We start from the raw sequence: 12323 nt of genomic DNA, 5'->3' as shown, positions 1-12323 counted from the left end.
AATGTAGTACTTTTCAAAGTCTTTAACATCCTAATCAATGCTATATATATTCAAGCAGATGTCTCATATATAGTTTTCTTCAAATTCCTTTAATTTTAGAATGCTTCTTTTTATATGATGCACATTAATAAGTCACCTGAAGAACAAGTCTTCCAGACATCACAAATAAATGCTGGGTTATAGTTTTCTAGCACTATTCTGCTAGAGTTAGGTTTTATTTTATTCCAGTTTAGGCTATAGATTTACTGTTATAAGCTTGAGTATATTTTTATCAGAATGTTGATGGTAGATCCAAACTACTTACCATGTGACAATATAAATAGAACGAAGTACTAATGTAAAGACCAACATTCCATACATGACCTGAATAGGAAAGAAAAAGAAAGTGGTCAATACAACTCTTCCTTCCTATCTCCCCATCCATTCCATCCACCATCTGTCCATCTGTCCACCCATCATCCATCCATCCATCCGTCCATCCATCCGTCCATCCATCCGTCCATCCATCCATCCATCCATCCATCCATCCATCCATCCATCCATCCATCCATCCATCCATCCAACTATCTATCCATCCAACCATCCATCTATCTATCTTGTGGTGACAAGGACTGAACCAGAGCCTCATACATACTAGGGAAGTGTTCTGCCACTGAACTACTATATCCTTAACTCTCATTTCTTTTTTTCTTTTTCTTTTATTTCACACAAAGTCTTACTATGTAGACTAGACTGGCCTGGAATTCTGGATCCTCCTGCCTTAGTCTCACATGTGCTAGGACTATAGCCGTGTGCTACTATGTCCGATTTAAAGTCAGCTTTTAAAAAGATGGAAGAGTCAGGTGCAGTGGCACATACTTTCATTACTGAGTATTTCCATTACTCAGGAGGCTAAGGCAGGAGGATCATTAGTTTGAGGGCAGCCTGGACTTATTGCTAGACCCTACTCAAAGCCAGTCAACCAACACATAACACTGATCTTTCTCATAATAAGATTCCAAAGTAACTGGACACAAGAGTATCATATAATAATATAGGCTATGAAATAAAAAAATAAAAAATCGTTTTTTTTCTAGCTTTGCCACTAACTAGATGGGATAAAGCAGACCAATCATTTATCCTTTCAAACTCTTGCTCATTTCATTTATAAAGAAAGATGATATTTTAGTATGATACTGGTTAATTCAACTTATATAATATGCATGAACAGACCGACATATTGCATGTGTATATTTATATACAATATGGTATATAGCAGACCAAAATTACTAGTTATCTTTTTCCAAATGTGCTTATCGTATCAGCTAACTTACTTAATTAATAATAAAATGTACAAAAAAGTGTAAAAGAAAAAATTTAACTCAAACTGCTTAGTCTTGTTTTTTCACATTGTTTACACAGTTGTGTTTTTACAAAACCTGAGGGTCACGTGAGAAAAGACAAGTCTCCATGTACTGATGTACCATATCTGGGAACCAATCTTTAGTGGACATCTACTCTGTCAGGAAAACTAAGTAACAGGGCTCCTTGAGACAGCAGATGGTCTCTCTGAGATATCAATCACTGATTTGTCAATTTGCTGCTAAAAAGGCTTCACTGGCTTCTTAGGCATTCTTTTTTATCTACTCTTATACATGCTTTTCTTTTTGTTCCTTTGCTTTAAGATATACCGGTGTATGTATTTAATGTGGCAGTTATGTAATTAGGGTATTATCTTATTTTGAAAGACCATCAAATTTGGGCTCCCATTTAGAGATTTCTGGATCACCTTGGACTTAATAGTAAAGGAGAATTGTTATCAGTACTTTCCCTACTCAGGAAATTAAATCTGTCTAGCCAATACCTTTGGTCTTTATTAACCCTTTCCTTTTAGTTTTATAGCATTACTTATTTCTAGACCTAAGTCAAATATCTTTTAGAAGCTTTTCACCATTTATCATGGGCAGGAATTTACATGTTATTTGACATCTTAATATATAGTTTTTAAAATATTCATCTATTTTTATGACTATGCATGGTTGACCTGTATGAACGTGTATTATGTGCATGCCTGGTGTGTGCACAGCTAGAAGAGGGCATCAGATGGCCTGGAACTGGAGTCACAGATGGCTGTGAGCTGCCTTGCGGGTGCTGGGAACTGCCCCCAGTTCTCTGTAAGAGCATCAAGTGTTCTTGACCACTGAACTATCTCTCTAGCCCTACGTAGATTTAGTATCAAATTGTACTATTAAGTTTAATGAATACAACTATTAATGAAAACAACTATATTGTTTTCATATGATACTTATAAAATGATACATTTTCTTGTTTTCAACACTTCAAAATGCTTTTAATTTATTGTAATTGGGTGTGTTTGTGTATGAGAGATGCAGGTGTGTAGGGGTGTCCTTCTATCATATGACCCAGGACTGAATTCAGTAGTCAAGCTTGCATTAAAGAGTTTTTACCTGCTGAGCCATTTTATAAATCAAGAAATTAAAAGATTAAAAACAGGAAGAAGGGCCGGGCGGTGGTGGCGCACGCCTTTAATCCCAGCACTCGGGAGGCAGAGCCAGGTGGATCTCTGTGAGTTCGAGGTCAGCCTGGACTACCGAGTGAGTTCCAGGAAAGGCGCAAAACTACACAGAGAAACCCTGTCTCGAAAAACCAAAAGAAAAAAAAAAAGGAAAAAAAAAAACAGGAAGAAATTTCTGTATGGCTTATCAAGTGTCAAGAAATCGAGACTCTAAGTTTTCAAGCTAGTGAGTTTTTTAGACAAGATTGCTTTCCCCTTCTTTTTCGGATAATGGATAGTTGTGTCACTCTCAAGAGACCAGACAACTCATTTGTTCCATTTGTTTCTTCATGGTGCTGGGGATTAAACTCAAGGCCTTGAGCTGCTAGGCAGATATTCTACCACTGAACTCCTACTCGAGCCCCACTAACCATTACTATTAAATTAAGAAACCAGATTCAACAAATGCTGCCATTAGAAGAATGAAAACAGGCTGGGTGTGGTGGCACACATCGTAATCCCTACATATGGAAGGCTGAGACAGAAGTATCACATGTTTGAAGACAACTTGAGCTATATAGTGAGACATTCTCTAAAAAGACCAAAACCCAAAATAGAAAGAGTGAAAACATATGCTACAGAGTAGAATACCTACTTAGTATAGTTGTCACCCAGAATCTGCAAATATTTAACATTTTACCACATTATCTCTCTCTGTCTCTCCCTTTTTTCCTCCCTCCCTATTTATTTACAACTAAACATTTAGGTGTATGTTTATCCTAAAAGAGGATATTTTATTATATATCCAAAGTATAAACACAGTATAGTAACAGTGTTATGATACTAAATGGCCTTATTTAAAACTTACAGTTGTCTTAATATTTGTAATACGCAAAACTCAAAAAACAAGTAAGCTAGGCATGGTTGTTGATGCCTTTAGTCCCAGCACTCAGGAGGTAGAGGCCAGCCTGGTCTACATAGTAAGTTACAGGCCAGCTAGCACTGCATAGTAAGACCCTGTCTCAAACAAACAAACAAAACATTACACAGGACATGAAAGTTACATTCAGTTACCACACCTCTCAACTGTGCTGGTTTGTTTTTTGTCAACTTGACACAAGCTGGAGTCATCTGGGAAGAGAGAACCTCAAGTGAGAAAATGTCTCTGTCAGATTGGCCTGTAGGCAAATCAGGAGGACATTTTCTTGATTAAAGATTTATGGGAGAGCCCAGCCTACTGTGGGTGGTGCAATGGTCCTTGGGCAAATGGTCCTGAGTTATATTAAAACGCAAACTGAGGTTTTCTGTAATGGTCTCCATCTGTTACAAAGAGAAGTTCCTTGATGAGGGGTGAAGACTACACTTACCTGTGAGTATAAGAACAAATGTTTACAGACTGTTGTTAGGGATTATTCTGGTTTAGTAAAGTAGTGGTTGTTGATTCTCCACCAATAACCACAACCAATCAAAAGGCAGAGCTGTGGAGCCCAGTCCCAATGGGTACATCTACAAAACAATTCCCACAACTAAGGCTCGGGATACTGCAGAAGAGGAGATGGAAAGATTGTAAGAGCCAGAAAGTCAGGGAGTTTGCTGTGAGATTGTCTCTCGTAGTAATACCAGAAGCTACACCATAAAGTCTCACCAAATGACTGTCCAAATATGAGCCAAACAGGATGGCACCAATGAGCATGCCAAACTGGATGAAGAAAAGCCCATGAGGCCTCAATCTTATACAAAGAACTATAGGCAACTGAGGGAAGTTGGGAATAAGAGAAGTGGCCTTCCCAAGGAAGAGCATACCAATTGGTTATCCAGTGCCAAATGATCATCTTGAAAACATATACACAGTTAGCATTATATGGACTGAATAGGTTATATTTAGGAATATATTTATTTACACATATATGCATGTAATAACAATTACTATTTTTTTTAAAGGAGGCCATAAATTTCAAGGAGAGTGGGAGAAGTATATGAAGGGTTTGGAGGGAGGAAAGGGTAATTAAATTATAATCTCTCTCTCTTTTTTAATTATCTTTTATTTTTTGAGACAGGGTTTCTCCATGTAGCCCTGGCTGTCTTGGAACTCATTCTGTAGACCAGGCTGGCCCCGAACTCAGAGATCTTCCTGCCTCTGCCTCCTGAGTGCTGGGATTAAAGGTGTGCGCCACCACTGCCTGCCTTAAATTATAATCTCTTAGGAAAAAAAAAAAAGCAAGCTGAGCAATCCATGAGGAGGAAGCCAAAGAAGTCTCCCACGGTCATCCTGAGTTCCTCCTTCCAGGCTCCTGCCTGAGGTCCTGCCGTGACTTCTCTACATGATGGACTGTAAACTGTAGGATGAAATGAATCCTTTCTGTCTCAAGTTTCTTTTGGTCATGTTATTTACTGCAGTAACAGAAGCAAGCTAGGATATTCTCTGAAGTCATTTTATTCCAGACTAGTTCCTCACTCTTTACTTGAGTTTGATGAATTTAGCTTTTGTGGCCCACAGAATCTTGTTACATGGCCTGGGCTGGCTTGACTTTACAATCCTCTTGCCTTAGCCTTCAGAGTTCTGGGATTACAGGCATGTACTCTCTGGCTTATGACTGATATATTTAAAGGTTATAGTCAAGTTACTTGGGGGAATTTCCTTAAGTTTGGGTTTGTTTTATATCTCTTCATGATTTATTAAAATGATGCTGTGTCCTCAGTGAATTATATCAGGAGAAACATGATACCCACTTGATACCTGTTACTGGTGATACTAAAAATCATTGTAGATTTTTCTAAATATGGCATCTAAACCATGAGTTCATACTAATATTGAGCTCAAATTCTTTTTTTAAATTATTATTGCTCCAAAGTTCTTTCTTTTTTAAAAATTAACTTTATTTATTTATTTATTTATTTATTTAACATCCTGACTGCAGTTTCCCCTCTTCCCCAGGCCCCAAATCCACTCCTTCTCTGTTTCTGTTCAGAAAAAAGCAGACCTCCCATGGCTATCAACAAAGCATGGCATATCAAACTGCAGTAGGACTAAGCACCTCCCCTTGTATTAAGGCTGGCAAGGCAACCCAGTAAGAGGAATATGACCTCGAATTCTTAAACCTCCTCTTGCCCCAGACTCCTGAGTGCTAGGATTAGAGGTGTGCACCACCAAATCCAACTATCTCTTTCTATATTTGTAACTTATTCAAATAAGTGGGAAATAGCTTGTTTGTTCAATTGTTTGAATGGTTATTATAAAGAATAGTACAAAGGATGCAGATGAGTAATAGAAGGTATGGCTGAAGGCACACAAAATTTCCATGCCCACTCTGAGCATGTTCCACTTTCTACAAGCATTGTGTGTGTGTGTGTGTGTGTGTGTGTGTGTGTGTGTGTGTGCACGTGCAGGCACATGCTGAGGACACTGAGCTAGCTATCCTGATTTTTAATCTCTGGGCCTAGGGTATACATCACAATGGACATGGGTAGACTCAGTTTTCAACCTGCTTCCCTTTTTTATCGGCACACATTATTGCTATATGTAGAGAAGAAAATATTTCTTACTGGAAAACACATAGCTGTTGCAGTATGGGTAGGTTACATTGATAGTTTGTTAATTGTATTATATAGAAGAGATTTGAATAAGCCTTAAAAACACAAAATGGAAAACTGATGGTCATAAAATTATAAATCTTTTTAAATAAAATGGCAATTATATAATGATATCAGTGCAAATTACAATAAATAAGAAAGTGATGATGCCCTTTACTGTAGTGTCAATGAGTACATTCGCTTCCAAATGGCCTGAAGAAAAAAGCAAGGCCCCATAAAGAAGTTACAGATTTTATTTCAACAAATAGATTCCAGTTAGATGATTACTGAATTACATTTTAAAAGTTAAAGGAATATTTATTTTCTATATAAGAATTTAAAAGTATATGGAGTCTGACATTCCTAAGATGTCTGCATGTATGTATGTTTGTATGCATATATGTATGCATGTGTGTACATACGTACCTTAACTAGTTTGTTAAAAGAATGGTAGCAGGAGTCATGTATTAGTTACTTTTCTATTGCTGCAGGAAACATGACCAAGGGAACTCATAGAAGAAAGGATTTATTTGGGCTTCTGGTTCCAGAGAGTTAGAGTCCATGACGCAGAGTGGAGGCAGCAGGCTTTAAGAATGGTGGCTGGACTACAAGCTGAGGGCTCACATCTCTAACCACAAGCAGAATTCAAAATGACAACCAAGTCTTTAAACTCTGAAAGTCCACCAGCAATAACATACTTCATCCAACAAGAGAATACTACCTAAACCTCCCAAACAGCACCCTCATCTGGGGACCAAGTATTCAAACATCTGAGCCTGTGGGGAATATTCTCATTCAAACCACAAGTCATATAAATCTAGGTTATTATCCTAGCTCTGCCTCTTAAACACTGTATTTGCTGTATAAAGGCAACTAATTTCATATCTGAGCTCATTTCCCTTAAGATATTCATACTAAGCTCATGAACTCTGGACCAATATGCTAGGGAGCCTGCATGGGACCAACCTAGGCTCTCCGCATATGGATGACAATTGTGGAACTTGGGTCGTTTGTGGGGTCCCTAGCAGTGGGTTCAGAACCTGTACCTGGTGCATGAGCTGGCTTTTTGGAACCTATTCTCCATGCAGGGACGCCTCACTCAGCCTTGATGCAGGGGGAGGAGGTTGGTCCTTCCTCAAAGTGATATGACATGCTTTGTTGACTCCCATGGGAAGCCTGCCCCTTTCTGAAAGGAGGAGGAGTGGATGGGGGTGGGGAGAGGAGATAGCCGGGAGGTGGGGGGAGGGAACAGGAAGAGAGGAGGGAGGGGAAACTGTGGTTGGTAAGTAAAATAAATAAAAAAATTAACAAAAAAAGATATTTATACTAATCCCTAATTTGTAGGGCTGTCAACTGAGAATCAAAGTTTGAAGTTTGTATGGTATCAGGCACAGTACTCCATTAATAACATCCACCTCAAAAAATCCATTAAACATATTAAGGATAAAATATTTGAGGAATTTACAGTTTAGTCTTTTCTAGATCATAATATTATAAAGACTTTTTTGGACAGAGGATCTAACATAGCCTAACTTGGCCTCAAACTCACTATGGAGGTGAGGCTGGCCTTCAACTCCTGATCCTCCTTCCTCCATCTCCCAAGTACTGACATTACAAGTGTGTGGTACCACATTAGACTTCATAAAAAGATTTTATGTGTTGAGCTCCAGGGTCCCTTGAGCTTCTAAGAGCGATACTGTGCCTGTATTACTAAATACCAACATCCAGCTAGAGCTGTGCACTGCCCGTCCCAGGTATATTCCTATTACAATGCCTAGCTCCTGTTTGCAGCTATGTTTCAAAGTGATCTTTGTTTTGAAATTCTTTTTGGGGTACCACCACATTTTAATCACAGCACTCAGGCAAGCAGCAGAGGTAGATGGATCTCTATGAGTTGAAGGTCAGCTTGGCCTACACAGAGGTCAAGACCAGCCAGGGCTGTATCCAGCACAGTCATAAAGCCCACTCTAGCCCTGAATTCACTTGTAGCTGAGGATGACCTTGAAGTCCTCCTGCTAAGATCTCTTAAGTATTAGAATGTGTCATCATTCTAGACCAGTGGTTCTCAACCTGTGGGTTATGATCCCTTTGGGAGTTGAACAACCCTGTCACAGGGGTGGCATATCAGATATCCTGCTTATCAGATATTTACATTACAATTGATAACAGCACTAAAATACAGTTATGAAGTAGTAATGAAAGAATTGTATGGTTGGGTGTCACCATAGCAGGAAGAACTGTATTAAAGGGTTGCAGCATTAGGAAGGTTGAGAACTAGAGTTCTAGGCTAATAGTAGATTCTTGACATTTTACCATTTTATTTTCAAAAGTTGTATCAGCATATAATTTCCTACAGAAGGGAAACACAGACAACAGGCATGTATTGTTAAACAATTAAATGTTTCATAACTAAAAAAATTTATCAGACTGGAGAGATGGCTCAGCAGTTAAGGGCACTCTTGCAGAGGACCCAGGTTTGATTCCAAGAACCCACATGGCAGCCCCAAACCATCCATAACTTCAGTTCCAGGGGATCTGACATTCTCTTCTGACCTTCACAGGCTCCAAGCATGCACATAGTACACAGACATACATGCAAGCAAAAACACTCATATAAATAACATAAAATAAATAAATCTTTAAAATAAATAAATCTTTAAAAAAAGTTACCTGATGGAATATAGGCTCTTTCACTTTTAGGTAAATCTGAAAAATATTATTAGAAACATAAGTGAAAGAAGGGATATAAAAACCTATTCCAATTATTCTTCAAATCCCAAACCTCTCTTTCCCCCATGTTATTCCAACCAGATTACAGCCACATAAAACCAATCAGATAAGGTGGTATGGCACAGGAGGGCTAGCACCTACAGGTAACTTTTTCCCATGCTAGCCCAGCCATGGCAAATGAAATAATTAAATATTTCAATCAGTGGTAGACTATTTCAGCATTGGTCTTTGTGTCACCATCAAGGATGGTCAAGAATACAAGGTTATTCATGAAGGGTCAATAAATTCTGCTGACAGTCCCTGTACCAGTAGAAAGAATACTATACTTAGAACCAAATTTCTAGCTCTTCCACTTAATTGCTACAGGCTTTCAGCAAGTGTCATTTAACTTAAAAGAATCGATCCTTACCTGAAGACTGGAGAACAGTAGCATGGAGAATTCTAAACTAAAGTACATGAAAGGATCTAGACATACTAGATTATCAGTAAGTGAAACCATTGAAACAAATTCTTTGTACCCATTTCTGCTTCCAAACTATTCACTACCTAGATACACCTCCAGTTACACAAACCCAAGTTTTAGGCTCCAGTGTCTTGTGGCTGTTAAGTTCAATGCCTTTGTAAGATTTAATATGTACATATTGTCTATAGGAGCACAACTTTTAATGACACAGTACACAGGAATCAAAATTCAAATCAATCCTTCAATGACTCTTACACTACCACAAGGAAGTTCGGGTTTCTTAACTTGACATTCAAAGCCTCCCACAGCTCCTGTCTTCCTGCCTGGCCTCACTGCTGTCTTCTCCTCAATCTAATCTCCAAAGAGCACTGTGCTTTGAATGCATCACTTTCATGCTTCTGCATCTGAAAATACGTTGTTCTTTACTTTGTTCAGAAATCCCCCTCAGGGGCTGGAGAGATGGCTCAGAGGTTAAGAGCACTGCTTGTTCTTCCAAAGGTCCTGAGTTCAATTCCCAGCAACCATATGGTGGCTCACAAACATCTGTAATGAGATCTGGTGCCCTCTTCTGGCCTGCAAGGATATCTACAGACAGAACACTGTATACATAATAAATAAATAAATAAATCTTAAAAAAAAAAAAAGAAATCCTCAACTCACAAATACTTTTGAAAATTCAACACAAATTATTCATCCTTGAAGTCTTTTATGATCTCTTTCATTTCCAAGAGAAGCAACTATTCACTATCTACCTATAAGCTGTATGGCAGTGACCTTTCTAATGCTGTGACCCTCCAATACAGCTCCTCATGTTGTGGTGACCTCCAACCATAAAATTCTTTAGTTGCTACTTTATAACTGTAATTTTGCTACTGTTATGAATTGTAATGTAAATATCTAATATGCAGTTTACCAGAAGTGACCCCTGTGGGAGTCAGAACCCACAGGTTGAGAACTGCTACTTTATGGCATTCTACTGGTTTGTTGTGTTCCCCTATAACCTAATCATCTCTTTGCTATCTAGAACTGGGTTTAGACATCTTTATGTCTTCATTTAATGTAGTAATCTAATAAAACTTCACATAGTTTTAAAACTTACTTAAAATTCATTTCTGAAATAAGTTTCTTACTATAAAAAGACCACAATTATTTCCTTTAAGTAGTCAAAGGGCTTTGACTGAAAATTACCTGTAACTCTAAGTTTAATAAGGAGAATGTGTCTTTATTTGTTGTTATTGTTTTTTGTTTTTTTGAGACAGGGTTTCTCTGTGTAGTTTTTGGTGCCTGTCCTGGATCTCGCTCTGTAGCCCAGGCTGGCCTCGAACTCACGCAGATCCGTCTGGCTCTGCCTCCTGAGTGCTGGGATTAAAGGCATGCGCCGCCACCGTCCTTCGGAGAATGTGTCTTATCTGTGTCTTTATTTTAAAATACTAATTGGAACTCACTATTAGCTTAGGCTGGCTTCGAACTCACAATCCTCCTGCCTCTATGTCCTGAGTGCAGGGATTATAGGTGTGTACCAACAGCCCAGGCTTAACAGTATGTCTCTTCAACACTGTTTCCTAGGCCAAGAATTATGGAGTCCTTATTATTAATATTATAGTTAGTATACAAATGTTCTATTTTGCCGGGCGGTAGTGGCGCACACCTTTAATCCCAGCACTCAGGAGGCAGAACTAGGCGGATCTCTGTGAGTTCAATGCCATCCTGGTCTACAGAGGGAAATTCAGGACAGGCACCAAAACTACACTGAGAAACCCTGTCTTGAAAAACCAAAAAAAAAAAAAAAAAAAAAAAAAAGTTCTATTTTATATTCATTTTATGGTAAGAAAAACTAAAGCTAAGAGAGAACTAAGTAAAAATATTAGATCCAAACTCACATCCAACTGATTCAAAAGCTTGATTTGTTTCTAATTATAACATCTCTTAACTTAGAAATGGGTCTAGCCTTGATTTTGATGCCAACTTTCTAGATAACCTTAGTTGGCCAGGCAAGTCACTGACACTCTTGATTTTATTCCCTCCGTTAAAATAGTAGCATAACTTCTTTTTACTTCTGAAGTTGCAGGATTCTTTCATTATGAACTCATACAGAGTTTAGGCAAACTCAGGAAAATAGTGAATATCCTATTCATCATCTTAACCAGGTGACATCTTCCTTCAGCAGGCTGTTAATCTTAATTTTTCTTAACTATTCAGAGACAACTAATAGTTGTTTTTTTTGCTTGTATTTATTTATTCATTGTATGCATGTGATAGCATGAGAGTGAAGGTCAGAAGACAACTTACAAGGGTAAATTCTTTCCTTCCATCATGTGGGTTCTGGGAGTTGAACTCAAATTGTTAGGTTTGAAGGCAAGCACCTTTACCTGCTAAGCCATCTTGCCGTTCCTGTTCACTTTTCACTTCTAAAATTTTTGTACTCTGTGACATGAGGCTTTCTTGTCTTTCCTGTATCTCTGATTACTGTTTTAGTCTCCTTTGCTGGTTATAGTTTTACATGGTCCTCCAAGGTCTGCATTCCATAGGTTGTATCTTTTTAGTCTTAATGGTATGTTTTACTTTGGCACCAGTTCACCTATCTCCATATTTCTGATACAACCTACACTTCAACCAACTCCCCAAAATTATATCTTTAGTCCAGCCTACCTGTTAAGCCTCCAGTATCATTAATACTGGATACTTCAAACTCAACTTATCATAAACCAAATTTATTTATTCCTACATCATAGCATAAGCTTACTAATTATCTTTCCTGAAAAAGATGCTTAGAGTTCAATTATTTAATTTCAATTAAAAAGTTTCCTTTTTATTACATAAGTGTGTGTGTGTGTGTGTGTGTATACATGCACTCATGCCATGGCATGCAGGTGTAAATCAGAGGACACTTTGTAGGAGTCAGCTCTTTTTCCACCATTTAGGTTCCAATTATCAAACTTAGGTTGTTAGGCTTAGCAACGGGACCTTTATCCACTGAACCATTTTGCTGGTCCAGTTTATTATTATTGTTTTTAAAGACATAGCCCAGGCTGGTCTTAAACTGATTATAATGTTAAAGATGACCTC

At 38.1% G+C, this 12323-nt stretch overlaps 1 protein-coding gene across 1 annotated transcript in view; it reads right to left on the bottom strand.

Moving 5' to 3' along the window:
* Acer3 (alkaline ceramidase 3) overlaps window positions 1-12323 on the bottom strand; it is a 92578-nt gene that overhangs the window by 31632 nt on the left and 48623 nt on the right. The window contains exons 6-7 of the mRNA XM_059270837.1: window positions 8735-8770; window positions 305-363 (exon numbers count right to left, since the gene is read on the bottom strand). Of these exons, the coding sequence (XP_059126820.1) occupies window positions 305-363; window positions 8735-8770 (95 nt within the window). The remainder of the gene's footprint in view (window positions 1-304; window positions 364-8734; window positions 8771-12323) is intronic.

This window comes from Peromyscus eremicus, chromosome 1 (assembly GCF_949786415.1).
Source record: "Peromyscus eremicus chromosome 1, PerEre_H2_v1, whole genome shotgun sequence".
NCBI classification, from domain to species: Eukaryota; Metazoa; Chordata; class Mammalia; order Rodentia; family Cricetidae; genus Peromyscus; species Peromyscus eremicus.
The sequence above is the reverse complement of the archived record's forward strand: the minus strand, read 5'-3'. Positions and strand labels throughout refer to the sequence as shown.